The sequence below is a fragment of the Anoplopoma fimbria genome, chromosome 6 (genome assembly GCF_027596085.1).
Source record: "Anoplopoma fimbria isolate UVic2021 breed Golden Eagle Sablefish chromosome 6, Afim_UVic_2022, whole genome shotgun sequence".
NCBI classification, from domain to species: Eukaryota; Metazoa; Chordata; class Actinopteri; order Perciformes; family Anoplopomatidae; genus Anoplopoma; species Anoplopoma fimbria.
The window spans coordinates 40,121-54,889 of NC_072454.1; the positions used below are offsets into that span (position 1 = coordinate 40,121).

At 44.2% G+C, this 14,769-nt stretch overlaps 1 protein-coding gene across 1 annotated transcript; it reads right to left on the bottom strand.

The window, feature by feature from the left end:
* Nucleotides 1-256: 256 nt before the first annotated feature.
* On the bottom strand, nt 257-14,358 carry LOC129092675 (transient receptor potential cation channel subfamily V member 5-like). Its single transcript, XM_054600691.1, has 18 exons — nt 14,272-14,358; nt 13,777-13,927; nt 13,507-13,667; nt 9,894-9,980; nt 9,459-9,615; nt 7,714-7,875; nt 7,199-7,308; nt 6,918-7,029; nt 6,569-6,597; nt 6,127-6,218; nt 5,912-6,023; nt 5,683-5,795; nt 4,910-5,077; nt 4,059-4,177; nt 3,137-3,341; nt 2,237-2,444; nt 743-1,084; nt 257-274 (listed from the first exon to the last, which is right to left on the bottom strand). Exons 1-18 carry the CDS (start codon nt 14,356-14,358, stop codon nt 257-259), a joined length of 2,433 nt encoding a protein of 810 aa, XP_054456666.1.
* Nucleotides 14,359-14,769: the final 411 nt, after the last annotated feature.

The following is a 14,769-nucleotide window of genomic DNA, read 5'->3' on the forward strand; positions in this document are numbered from 1 at the left end:
CTGAATTGAATATGTACCTCTGTGATGTAGTACAATATGAAGTAAAATATGTACCTCTGAGATGTAGTACAGTAAAAAGTACAATATGTACCTCTGAGATGTACAGTAAAAAGTGATGTAGTTGTTTAGAAATAGAGTGTACATGGAAATACTAAAGTAAAGTAGAAGTACCTCACAACGTTAGTTCGTCAAACGTTGGACCAACAGTGAAGAAGAGAGACACAAAAGTACATGAAGTAGAAGTACATTAAAACCTTTAATACTTCTTGACAGACTAAAGTAACAGAGATCAGAAAAGAGTATTTCATTTATTAGTACTTCATTCTAAATATTCTTCAGTCCTGTTCTCAACCAGCTTCAGGACCAGAGTCCGGAGCTGCTGCAGCTCGGATCGGATCGCCTGGAGCTCCTGGTTCTGGTTCTGGTCCTGAAGCTCCTGGTTCTGGTTCTGGTCCTGAAGCTCTTGGTTCTGGTTCTGGTCCTGGTCCTGAAGATATTGGTTCTGGTTCTGGTCCTGAAGCTCTTGGTTCTGGTTCTGGTTCGTGTGGACTCTGGTAGAGAGAAAACCAAATGAGCTGCTCCTGTTGATTTAAATATGTTTCTATTCATAGAGTCTAGTTTGGACCCGTTGATTAACAAACACACACACACACACACACACACACACACACACACACACACACACACACACACACACACACACACACACACACACACACACACACACACACACACTGTATGCCTCTTTAGCGTGGGAGGTGGTGTATGCCTCTTTAGCGTGGGAGGTGGTGTATGCCTCTTTAGCGTGGGAGGTGGTGTATGCCTCTTTAGCGTGGGAGGTGGTGTATGCCTCTTTAGCGTGGGAGGTGGTGTATGCCTCTTTAGCGTGGGAGGTGGCGGCACAGCAGACTGTAGTGGGCGTGCCACCGTGACTGCTGGTTTGTGGAACGCCATCTTGAAGCCTTGACTTTGGCGTTCCATCCGTTGCCGTCTGGTTTTTGTATAATGAGCATTCAAACATGGCCCCATTGATCAGTCTGAACATGTAGAAACTCACCCAGAACCTCCAACTGTCTCCATGTCTCTGTGCAGAACCAAGAACTGATCCAGAGTCTCCTACAGGACACACACACACACACACACACACACACACACACACACACACACACACACACACACACACACACACACACACACACACACACACACACACACACATATATTTATATATTTATATATTTATATATTTATATATTTATATATTTATTTTATATTTATATATTTATATATTTATATTATAGTTTCTAACAGTGGAAATATTTTGAAACCAACAAATGAAATTGTACTTTATTCTATTCCTTTCCATAGACCTGGCAGCTCTTCTGTTCACACAGATGAGACACGTGTGGAGGTGGGGGTGAGGTAAGATAAGATAAGATGAGATGAGATGAGATGAGATGAGATGAGATGAGGTGAGATGAGGTGAGGTGAGGTGAGGTGAGGTGAGGTGAGATGAGATGAGATGAGGTGAGATAAGGTGAGGTGAGATGAGATGAGATGAGATGAGGTGAGGTGACCTGAGATGAGATGAGATGAGGTGAGGTGTGAGGTGAGGTGAGATGAGAGGTGACGTGTGAGGTGAGGAGATGAGGTGAGGTGAGGTGAGAGGTAGGTGAGATGAGATGAGATGAGATGAGATGAGAGGTGAGATGAGAGGTGAGGTGAGGTGAGGTGAGGTGAGGTGAGGTGAGGTGAGGTGAGGTGAGGTGAGGTGAGGTGAGGTGAGGTGAGGTGAGATGAGATGAGATGAGGTGAGGTGAGGTGAGGTGAGGTGAGGTGAGGTGAGGTGAGGTGAGGTGAGGTGAGGTGAGGTGAGGTGAGGAGATGAGATGAGGTGAGGTGAGATAAGGTGAGGTGAGGTGAGATGAGATGAGATGAGGTGAGGTGAGGTGAGGTGAGGTGAGGTGAGGTGAGGTGAGGTGAGGTGAGGTGAGGTGAGGTGAGGTGAGGTGAGGTGAGGTGAGGTGAGGTGAGGTGAGGTGAGGTGAGGTGAGGTGAGGTGAGGTGAGGTGAGGTGAGGTGAGGTGAGGTGAGGTGAGGTGAGGACATCCCCCCTCTGAGCCAGCTCTCCTCAGTGAAGTAAAGAACATGTTGACTTCTTTTCAAAGTGTCCTCATGAAGAACCCTTTGAGACGTTTGTCCTCATGAAGAACACTTTGGTTCTCCAGACACTAACTTTGATCTGCGTGGTGATGCGGCCCATCTCCCCATGGTAACGGGAGTTTGAGGTGATGTCATCGTTGTGGGCGTCGGCCCACGGAGCGCAGTGGTTGGAGATGAACTGGTTGTCATAGAAACGGCGGAGGAGGGGCATCGATTCCTCGACCTGCAGGATGACGGCGGCCTGCTGCATCACAGCGATAGCCTGGGAGTTACCGTGCACCCTGATATATACATACACGAACATTAGCATATATCATCAGTTCAGACAGGTGAGGACAGACAGGTGAGGACAGACAGGTGAGAGCAGACAGGTGAGGACAGAAAGATGAGAGCAGACAGGTGAGGACAAACAGGTGATGATAGACAGGTGAGAGCAGACAGGTGATGACAAACAGGTGAGGACAGACAGGTGAGAGCAGACAGGTGAGGGTAAACAGGTCATGACAGACAGGTGAGAACAGACAGGTGATGACAGACAGGTGAGGACAGACAGGTGAGGACAAACAGGTCATGACAGACAGGTGAGAACAGACAGGTCAGGACAGACAGGTGAGGACAGACAGGTGAGGACAAACAGGTCATGACAGACAGGTGAGAACAGACAGGTCAGGACAGACAGGTGAGGACAAACAGGTCATGACAGACAGGTGAGAACAGACAGGTCATGACAGACAGGTGAGAACAGACAGGTCAGGACAGACAGGTGAGAACAGACAGGTCATGACAGACAGGTGAGAACAGACAGGTGAGGACAGACAGGTGAGGACAGACAGGTGAGAACAGACAGGTCATGACAGACAGGTGAGAACAGACAGGTCAGGACAGACAGGTGAGAACAGACAGGTGAGGACAGACAGGTGAGGACAGACAGGTGAGGACAAACAGGTCATGACAGACAGGTGGTACCACAGACCTCTGGAAGGTGTCGGTGAGCAGGGCTATCAGCAGGTTGACACACAGGATGGAGGATGCAGCCAGGAAGGTCCCACACAGCAGAGGAGCCATGACACCGTCCACCGTTACCATGGCAGCGTACTCGTACTCGTCCACCAGGGTGATGCGGTACAGACTGTAGAGCAGTCCGGAGACAGACTGCATGCTGGGAACGGTGGAGGAGCCTGGAGAGAGAACATTAGTTTGTTAATCAATTAGTCTATTCATTAATAAGTCCATTCATCTAATGAGTCTAATGGACGTTAATAATGTAAACAATGTTGATAAATTTGTTCATTAATTTTGTTTATTAAAAAGTGCATTAATTATTAGTAATAATGTTAATAATGTTAATAATGTTATTGTGTTGGTAATAATGTTAATAATGTTATTGTGATAGTAATAATGTTAATAATGTTAATAATGTTAATAATGTTAATAATGTTATTGTGTTGGTAATAATGTTAATAATGTTAATAATGTTATTGTGTTGGTAATAATGTTAATAATGTTATTGTGATAGTAATAATGTTAATAATGTTAATAATGTTTATAATGTTAATAATGTTAATAATGTTATTGTGTTAATAATGTTAATAATGTTATTGTGATAAATAATGTTAATAATGTTAATAATGTTTATAATGTTAATAATGTTAATAATGTTAATAATGTTATTGTGTTGGTAATAATGTTAATAATGTTATTGTGTTAGTAATAATGTTAATAATGTTAATAATGTTAATGTTAATAATGTTTATAATGGTTATAATGGTAATAATTTTTATAATGTTAATAATGTTAATAATGTTTATAATGTTAATAATGTTAATAATGTTAATAATGTTAATAATATTATTAATGTAATGAATGTGTTATTAACACCTTATTGACAAACAAACCTCCAAATACGATCCAGAAGCTGCAGGCGTATGGAATAAAGATCTCAGCATAGAGGAACAGGAAACGCATCACATCCCCGATGATGCTGCCCAACATGACGATGAACGGACCCATCAACCTGTGAGTGAGTGAGTGAGTGAGAGAGAGAGAGAGTGAGTGAGAGTGAGAGAGAGAGTGTGAGAGAGAGAGAGAGACAGAGAGAGTGAGTGAGTGAGTGAGTGAGTGATAGAGAGAGTGAGTGAGTGAGAGTAAGTGAGTGAGAGAGTGAGAGAGTGAGAGAGTGAGAGAGTGAGAGAATGAGTGAGTGATTGAGTGATTGAGAGAGTAAGTGAGTGAGAGAGTGAGCGAGAGAATGACTGAGAGAGTGAGAGAATGAGTGAGTGATTGAGTGATTGAGAGAGTAAGTGAGTGAGAGAGTAAGTGAGTGAGAGAGTGAGTGAGAGAATGACTGAGAGAGTAAGTCAGTGAGAGAGTGAGAGAGTGAGAGACTGAGAGAGTGATTGAGTGAGAGAGTGAGTGAGTGAGTGAGTGAGTGAGAGAGTGAGTGAGAGAATGATTGAGTGAGAGAGTGAGAGAGTGAGAGAGTGAGAGAGTGATTGAGGAAGCGAGTGAGAGAGAGAGTGAGAGGATGAGAGAGCGAGTGAGAGAGTGAGAGAGTGAGAGAGTGAGAGAGTGAGTGAGTGAAAGAGTGATTGAGTGAGAGAATGATTGAGTGAGAGAGTGAGAGAGTGAGTGAGTGATTGAGTGAGTGAGAGAGAGAGAGTAAGAGAGTGAGAGAATGATTGAGTGAGAGAGTGAGAGAGTGAGAGAGTGATTGAGTGAGAGAGTGAGAGAGTGAGAGAGTGAGTACCTGAAGGCTCTGACGTGCTTCATCAGTCTCAGCCACAGGAAGATGACAGTGACGGAGAACAGACGGAGGCTGGAGGTGTGAAGACGGACGGACGGACGGATGACATCGGCCATGTGGACGCTGAAGGACGCCGTCAGAAGAGAGTAGACGAGCCAATCAAAGACGTTCCTGACACGGAACATGAATGATTAGAACACGTTCCTCCATCTGTTGGCCGGAAAGCTCAGCAACCGTTTCAGATGGAGATCAAAGGAAGGAGGAGGAGGGGCCATCGCCCCCCCGCTTTAGGTCGTTGTGATCCATCTCAATATCAATATAATATTATATATTATATGTGTGTGTGTGTGTGTCTGTGTGTGTGTGTGTGTGTGTGTGTGTGTGTGTGTGTGTGTGTGTGTGTGTGTGTGTGTGTGTGTGTGTGTGTGTGTGTGTGTGTGTGTGTGTGTGTGTGTGTGTGTGTGTTACCACAGGTCCTGGCTGTAGCTTCCTCTTATCCTGTGAATCTGTTTGTTCTGATCCAAAAGGAAAACCTTGTCCTGGCCCCACACACACACACACACACACACACACACACACACACACACACACACACACACACACACACACACACACACACACACACACACACACACACACACACACACACACACACACAGCATTATTATACCCGATGTTTTTAAATGCTGAACTGTCCCTTTAAACCTGTCTCTTGTACCTGAGGCCACATGGGATGAGAGCAGCTCAGGTCGTCATGGAGACGACGCTCCCCCCACCGTTGCCAGAGGCGGAGCTTCCTCCTTGAACGCAGGATGTCCTGTATTTCCCTCAGCACCTCCTCCAGAGTCAAGAGGAGCGCCAGGACCACGAGGAGGACCCGCCACCAGTCCTGAGACAGAGAGACAGGTGGAGACAGGTGCAGACAGGTGGAGACAGGTAAAGATACAGACAGACAGGTGGAGACAGGTGCAGACAGGTGGAGACAGGTAGAGACAGACAGGTCACCTGGGGGAGGTCGTAGCGATACGAGTCTCGGTACACAGAGATGGAGATGGCGACGGTTGTCCATGAGACGTTGAACAGGAAGTTTAGGATGAGAAGAAGCCACGCCCCTAATCTGGCAGTAGTACAGAGAGACAGACAGGTAGAGACAGATGGACAGCCAGACAGGTACAGAAAGAAAGACAGGTAGAGCAGTGACCAATCAAACTGGAGTTTACCTGCCGTACAGTTTCCACTTGACCTGGATCAGTTTGAGAAAGACTGGATTCATGATGAGGTCCAGTTTCCCATGATGCACCACTACCTCCAGCTGAGGGACAAGAGACAGGTAAGACATAAGAGTATACAGTATAAAGCAAACGTTGCAAACCACACAGTATACTGTATACTGTATACTGTATACTTTACACTGTTTACTGTATACTGTATACTTTACACTGTTTACTGTATACTGTATACTTTACACTATTTACTGTATACTGTATACTGTATACTTTACACTATTTACTGTACACTATACATTGTATAGTGTACATTATAAACTGTCCATGGTACACTGTTCTCTGTATTCTGTGCACTATTTATTGTACATTGTAGACTGTACATTGTTTACTGTATACTGTGTGTACACATATACTACAGGTAAGTGAACGAACTCACTGGAGACGTCGGTTCACTGATGGCTGCTTCTACAAAACACAACAGATGCTCAGTCAGACAGACAGGACATTCAGTGAGACAGCACTTTATCATGAGTAGTACTATTATATGTAACACTACTATAGTTGTGTTGCAGTGGTATTCCAGCAAAATCACTTTGTGGGTTTCCAATTTGAAAACTGGTTTCAGTTCCAGCAGGAGTACTGTAGTAAACCTGTCGTAGTACTAGAAAAGCAGAAGTTGCAGTGTTACCATGCTGGTGGGTCTCAAGTGAGTGAAGACCCAGCAGGTTCAGGTACTAGTACTGTAGTAATCAAGCAGCACTGCAGTAGCAGTGCTACAGTGTTACCTTGCTGGTGGGTCCTCGGTGGGTGTGGTTCCGGTTCCAGCAGGTTCAGGTAGAAGTACTCCTGTCTGGTCATTCTGTCCGTCACATGGAACTGACTGAGCGCCAGCTGGGCCTGAACACAACAAACAACTCCATGATACGTTCTTACGGTTCTATTGCTTTCAGTTCTATCCATCTTTCCACATTTTACAACATGTTCTGAATTCAAATGTAAACAGTTTTCATAATGACTCTGGACCAATCACAGCCCTGGTATCGGTCGGTAGACGGGACTTTGTTACCACTGGACTCATCCGGCCAATCAGAGCAGTTATACAGAGCTGTCCATCAGAGTCCATTGTCCCTGCCTCCGCCCCGAGCTCCAACAGCACCCGAGCTGCTTCACTGCGCTCTGAAAACATCACAGACAGAACTTGTGTCAGTAGAGTTCTGGGCACTTCCAAAGCCCATTTATTATTCTGGACCACAGACCCACACTGACCAGGTACTTTTATCACAGAGGCCAAGAAGGAGAAGTGAATACGTTTGACTTCCCTTCAGATACAGTTCATGTTCAAAGATGGCTTTCAGTTCAAGATCATGAGCTCATCAGCCCCTCTGTGATCTCAAACTGTGAGCAGAACAACTGACACCTCCTGATCACTGGAGAATCAAGAGCAAGTAGAGTCACTAGAGTCAGTCGAGTCAATTTAGGTAGTGATGTCAGTAATGAGGTCAGTAGTGATGTCAGTAGTGGTGTCAGTAGTGATGTCAGTAGTGATGTCAGTAGTGATGTCAGTAGTGATGTCAGTAGTACCCAGGTTGGCAGAGAGCTGCAGTGGTGTTCTCTCTTTGTAGTCGGTGCAGCTGACGGAGGCTCCGGCCTTCAGCAGCAGTCTGATGGAACCGACAGCATCGTTCTTGGCAGCGTAGTGAAGAGGACTCTGCTGGTCCAGAAAAGTCCGAGCCTCTGGATCAGCTGAGGACACACACACACACACACACACACACACACACACACACACACACACACACACACACACACACACACACACACACACACACACACACACACACACACACACACACACACACACACACACACTATTGATCAGGAACCGTAGAACTGATCTGACCTGAACAGTCAACAGCTACAGCCCCCATGAGTCTTTCAGTTTAAGTTGTTGAATGCTGCTGAACAATCAGTGTTCAAACATTTCTGTGCATTTCAGCAGCAGACCAAAAATATTCAGCTCTACAAAAACACAGATGATTCACATTTAGAGGGAACAGGTAGTTAGGGTTAGTTAAACCAGATAACTAGTAGGACCATTTAGAGGATCTGGTTGTTAGGGTTAGTTAAACTAGATAACTAGTAGGGACGTTTAGAGGATCTGGTTGTTAGGGTTAGTTAAACCAGATAACCAGTAGGACCATTTAGAGGATCTGGTTGTTAGGGTTAGTTAAACCAGATAACCAGTAGGACCATTTAGAGGATCTGGTTGTTAGGGTTAGTTAAACCAGATAACCAGGGGGAATGTTAAGATGATCTGGTTGTTAGGGTTAGTTAAACAAGATAACTAGTAGGACCCTTTAGAGGATCTGGTTGTTAGGGTTAGTTAAACCAGATAACTAGTAGGACTGTTAAGATGATCTGGTTGTTAGGGTTAGTTAAACAAGATAACTAGTAGGACTGTTCATAGGGTTTGGTTGTTAGGGTTAGTTAAACCAGATAACCAGTAGGACCGTTTAGAGGATCTGGTTGTTAGGGTTAGTTAAACAAGATAACTAGTAGGACCCTTTAGAGGATCTGGTTGTTAGGGTTAGTTAAACAAGATAACTAGTAGGACTGTTCATAGGGTTTGGTTGTTAGGGTTAGTTAAACCAGATAACCAGTAGGACCGTTTAGAGGATCTGGTTGTTAGGGTTAGTTAAACAAGATAACTAGTAGGACCCTTTAGAGGATCTGGTTGTTAGGGTTGGTTAAACAAGATAACTAGTAGGACTGTTCATAGGGTTTGGTTGTTAGTGTTAGTTAAACCAGATAACCAGTAGGACCGTTTAGAGGATCTGGTTGTTAGGGTTAGTTAAACCAGATAACCAGTAGGACCGTTTAGAGGATCTAGTTGTTAGGGTTAGTTAAACCAGATAACCAGGGGGAATGTTAAGATGATCTGGTTGTTAGGGTTAGTTAAACAAGATAACTAGTAGGACCCTTTAGATGATCTGGTTGTTAGGGTTAGTTAAACCAGATAACTAGTAGGACTGTTCATAGGGTTTGGTTGTTAGGGTTAGTTAAACCAGATAACTAGTAGGGACGTTTAGAGGATCTGGTTGTTAGGGTTAGTTAAACCAGATAACCAGGGGGAATGTTAAGATGATCTGGTTGTTAGGGTTAGTTAAACAAGATAACTAGTAGGACCCTTTAGAGGATCTGGTTGTTAGGGTTAGTTAAACCAGATAACTAGTAGGACTGTTCATAGGGTTTGGTTGTTAGGGTTAGTTAAACCAGATAACCAGAATATATCCTGGGTGTTTGTACAGGTACCAGGAATCGTCCACACAGACCTTTTCGGTCCAGCAGGAACTGGACCATGTCTTGGTAGTCCAGCGCCGAGGCCACGTGGAGTGCAGTGACTCCAAACTGATCTGGTCGGAGGAGGTCTGATCCCCGGTCCAAAAAGAACCGCATCACATCCACACTCCAAGCTCTGGAGATCTGAACACACACACACCGGTGTTAGCGTGTGTGATGGTGAACGTATGAACAACATGTTAACACTAGAGATCATAAGAAAAACATGACTTCATGTCACAAATAAAATCTTAAGTTTGTCTCCGAATGTACAAATAAAAAACTGAAATCAGAACAAAGTGAACCAGTTGGTGTTGTTGTTGTTGTTGTAAAGATGCATTCAGTGCTGCGGTGTGTAACTGGTTTATAACGGCACTGTTTAACTGTAAGGGTTGAACTGTAAACAAAGAATGAATGATGACCTCATGCAGGATGGTCTGTCCATATCTGTCTGAGCTGTTGGGATCTGCTCCTTCTGAGATCACCTTATCCAGAAAGTCAAAGTCCACCTGAACACAACACATAAAGACAGAAAGACAAAAGACAAACAAAACACACAAAGACGAACAAAGACAAAAGACACATAAAGACAAAATACAAAAGACACACAAAGACAAAAGACAAACAAAGACAAACAAAGACAAACAAAGACAAACAAAGACACACAGAGACAAACAGACCAAAGACAAATGACACATGAAGAAAAAAGACAAAAAACACATAAAGAAACAAAGACAAAAGAAACATAAAAACATATAAAGACACACAAAGACAAAAGACACACAGAGACAAACAACGATAAAGGACACACAAAGACAAAGGACACACAGAGACAAAAGACACACAGAGACAAACAACGACAAAAGAAACATAAAGACACACAAAGACAAAGGACACACAAAGACAAAGGACACACAAAGACAAACAAAGACAAAAGAAACATAAAGACACACAAAGACAAAGGACACACAGAGACAAAAGACACACAGGCACAGAGATAAAAGACGCACAAAGACAAAGGACACACAGAGACAAACAAGGACAAAAGACACACAAAAACAAAGGACACACAAAGACAAAAATAGACAGAAGACACACAAAGACAAAGGACACACAGAGACAAACAAAGACAAAAGACACACAAAAACAAAGGATACACAAAGACAAAAATAGACAGAAGACACACAAAGACAAACAAAGACAAAAGACACAAAGAGACCTGGTCAGTGTTACCTGGACGGAGTTACCTGGTCAGTGTTACCTGGTCGGTGTTATCTGGTCAGTGTTACCTGGACGGAGTTACTTGGTCAGTGTTATGGTTCAGGCTTAAGACCTTCCTTTGTGATAGCGCTTATAGTTAGGGCTGGTTCAGGTTCTCCCTGGTCCAGCCCCTAGATATGCTGTTATCACACAACTTCCCTTCTCCGTTCTCTACACTGGCTCCCTGTAAGAGCTCGCATCCAGTTTAAGACTCTGGTGCTAGCCTACAGGGCAGTGAAAGGAACAGCTCCTTCCTATCTCCAGGCCTTGGTCAAGCCCTACACCCCTGCCCGACCACTTCGCTCTGCTGCCTCGGGGCGATTGGTTGCCCCGTCGCTCAGAGGTCCCTCCGGCCGATCCACCCGGTCACAGCTTTTTTCTGTCCTGGCCCCTCAGTGGTGGAATGAACTCCCCACTGACGTCAGGACAGCAGAGTCGCTGCCCATCTTTAGGCGCAGGCTGAAAACTCACCTCTTCAAGAAGTACTACCCGGAGCCTTCCTCGTAGCACTTACTGTATTCGTATCAGTTCGCTGCACTTATTGAATTTGTATTTGTTTACTGCACTTATCCTATTCGTAGTAGTTTGTAGCACTTACTATATTCGGATTAGTCTGTTGCAATTATTGTTTTCGTAGTAATCTGCCTCTGCACTATACTTTTGCTCTGGCTTATGCTTTGAGATGCTTGTTTAAGAAAGGAGATGCACTTATGACTTCTGGTGACTAGTAGTTCTCTTGAATACCTATGTTGAATACACTTCCTGTAAGTCGCTTTGGATAAAAGCGTCTGCTAAATGACTGTAATGTAATAATGTAATGTAATGCTATATGCCTTGAAAGCCGGGGGACTACCTAGGATACACTGAGCTCCTCTCTCCTCTTCTATCCCTCCTTCTTTATGTATTAATCTCCTAGGGCGGCTGTGGCTCAGTGGAGAGCAGGGTCGTCCCCCAATCAGAGGATCGGCAGTTCGATCCCTGGCTCTGGCAGTCCATGTCGATGTGTCCTTGGGCAAGACACTTAACCCCAAATTGCTCCCGCAGGCTGTTCCTGCGGTGTATGTATGTGTATGAATGTTAGTTAGGGTCCTGATGGTCAGGTGGCACCTTGCATGGTAGCTCCTGTCATCAGTGTATGAATGGGTGTGAATGGGTGAATGATTAGTAATGTAAAAGCGCTTTGAGTGGTCGGAAGACTAGAAAAGCGCTATACAAGTACAGTCCATTTACCATTTACCATATTTATGCACATTACTGATTTTGCTTCTTAACCGGAGTCCTTGTGCTTTCTCGCCTCGCAGGTTCCCAGGAATCGGGGTTAAATTTGGACTGTCATCGTGCCACCTGCTGAGGCCCTGTTGACACCCACTGCTACTACCACTATCATTATTAGTCACATTACTATTATTATTATCATTATTAGTCACATTACTATTATTATTCCCTGTACTATTACGCTTATTGACTTTGCTTCCTCCCTGGAGTCCTTGTGCTTTCTCGCTTTGCAGGTTTCCATGAATCGTTGTGGTACCTGGACCGTAGTCGTGCCCCTGATGCTGTGACCCGGCTGACACCCACTGCTACTTCGATTATTATTATTAGTCACATTACTATTACTATTCCCTATTTCATAATTATAATTCTACTATAATAATTGCTGCTGTTATTATAAGTAGTCTTAATGTTTTCCTTCGTTACTCTGCTTACTACTCTTATTATATGAATCATTTATGTCATATACATTGAATGTGTTGTATCTCTGTTATGCTGTTCATTCTGTACACATGACATCTATTGACTTCTGTCCATCCTGGGAGAAGGATCCCTCCTCTGTCGCTCTCCCATAGGTTTCTTCCTTTTTTCTCCCTGTTAAAGGTTTTTTTTAAGGGAGTTTTTCCTGTGCCGATGTGAGGGTCTAAGGACAGAGGATGTGAGGGTCTAAGGACAGAGGATGTCGCATGTGTACAGATTGTAAAGCCCTCTGAGGCAAATTTGTAATTTGGGATTCTGGGCTACACAAAATAAACTGAATTGAATTGAATTTTTATCTGGTTAGTGTTATCTGGTCAGTGTTATCTGGTTAGTGTTATCTGGTCAGTGTTATCTGGTCAGTGTTACCTGGTCAGTGTTACCTGGTTGGTGTTATCTGGTCAGTGTTATCTGGTCAGTGTTACCTGGTCAGTGTTATCTGGTTGGTGTTATCTGGTTGGTGTTATCTGGTCAGTGTTATCTGGTTAGTGTTATCTGGTCGGTGCTATCTGGTTGGTGTTATCTGGTCAGTGTTACCTGGTCAGTGTTACCTGGTTAGTGTTACCTGGTCAGTGTTATCTGGTTGGTGTTATCTGGTTAGTGTTATCTGGTCAGTGTTATCTGGTTGGTGTTATCTGGTCAGTGTTACCTGGTCAGTGTTACCTGGTCAGTGTTATCTGGTTAGTGTTATCTGGTAGTGTTATCTGGTCAGTGTTATCTGGTTAGTGTTATCTGGTCAGTGTTATCTGGTTGGTGTTATCTGGTCAGTGTTACCTGGTCAGTGTTACCTGGTCAGTGTTATCTGGTTAGTGTTATCTGGTCAGTGTTATCTGGTTAGTGTTATCTGGTCAGTGTTATCTGGTTGGTGTTATCTGGTCAGTGTTACCTGGTCAGTGTTACCTGGTCAGTGTTATCTGGTCAGTGTTATCTGGTTAGTGTTATCTGGTCAGTGTTATCTGGTTAGTGTTATCTGGTCAGTGTTATCTGGTTAGTGTTATCTGGTTGGTGTTACCTGGTCAGTGTTACCTGGTCAGTGTCCTGGTTGGTAGCAGCCAGTTGTCTAAAGTGATTCAGCAGTTTTTTATTCAGCTGTTGGTTTCTATTCGTTGTGTCAGTTTCATCCCTCTGCACTTCGCTGCCTTCATCATCGTCAGCCAGACCTCTGTACTTTATCCCCAGCTGAACACCTGAACAATGATATTAAATAATATTATTATATATTTTGAAACATTATTGATATTTAAATTGTAATGAATCCATATATGAACAAACTCATGGACTCTGGGTCTGTGTCACCTGTCAGTTTTCTTCTTCTCTGCTTCCATCGATGGCAGGAGTACGACGCCCACCGAGCTGCAGCCTTCACTGCTGCTGAAACTGAAGACCTGGACCCCTGAGGACAGCCCGAGACCTGAGGACACCCCGAAACCTGAGGACACCCTGAGACCTGAAAACATATAGACACCTGAAGACAATCTCAAAACACCTGAAAGATACAGAGTCCTGAAGACTGACAGAGATCTGAAGACATACAGAAATATGAAGACACACAGGGACCTGAAGACGGACAGAGACCTGAAGGCACCGGTGAACACAGTAGCCCCAGTGTTACTAGTCACGGGATGTCGATCATAAGTGAAACAGTTGTTTGTTTTGTGCTTGCTGGTGAACCAGGCAGTTGAATAAAGTTCATTATCATGACTTAAGCTCCACCCAGCTGGGAGTCCAAGGTGACTGAAACAAGCTCTCAGACTTAGGTTGGACCTGGCTCTGGTTCTGGCTCAGACTCACCTGGATTCTGTTGATGCTTCCTGTCATCTCCAGCTCCAGTCCAGGATTCTGCAGACCCGTCAGACCGGCAATGGGGCCCCTCTTCATCCTGGTTCTGTTGAGCTTCTGTCCAAAAGGACTTTCTTAAACCTGCCAGACCTCCACAAACCTGCTTAGACTTCTGAAATCTGTTGGACTGTCGGGACTTGATTGACTTCCTGTACCCAGATAGATTTCCTGAAACCTGCCAGACCTGTCAGAATTGTCTCAAGGTTGTGTACCTTCTGTCCTCGATTCTGGACAAAAAACTCAAATCAGCCATGAATTGTCTCTGATCTTCACCGCGTGATACTGAAGGACTGAGCTGATCTGGATCTGTCGGAATTCTGAGCTTCAGCCGCACAAAACAAAACCATAAAGACAGCTGACGGTGACCTTTATCAGTCTGCTGCCATGCTAAAAGGTTTATGGTTCATCTTATCAGTGGGTGGAGGATCCAGGTCCAGGTCCCAGTCTCAG

What these genes read in the sequence shown, in the direction of transcription:
- LOC129092675 (XM_054600691.1), bottom strand. Translation starts at nt 14,358, where the DNA reads ATGAAGAGGGGCCCCATTGCCGGTCTGACGGGTCTGCAGAATCCTGGA. An exon ending in GACAGACCATCCTGCATGAG is followed by an intron (nt 9,616 to 9,893) that starts GTCATCATTCAT and finishes GTGTGTGTTCAG; the next exon opens with ATCTCCAGAGCTTGGAGTGT. An exon ending in CTTCTGGATCGTATTTGGAG is followed by an intron (nt 3,342 to 4,058) that starts GTTTGTTTGTCA and finishes TTCTCTCTCCAG; the next exon opens with GCTCCTCCACCGTTCCCAGC.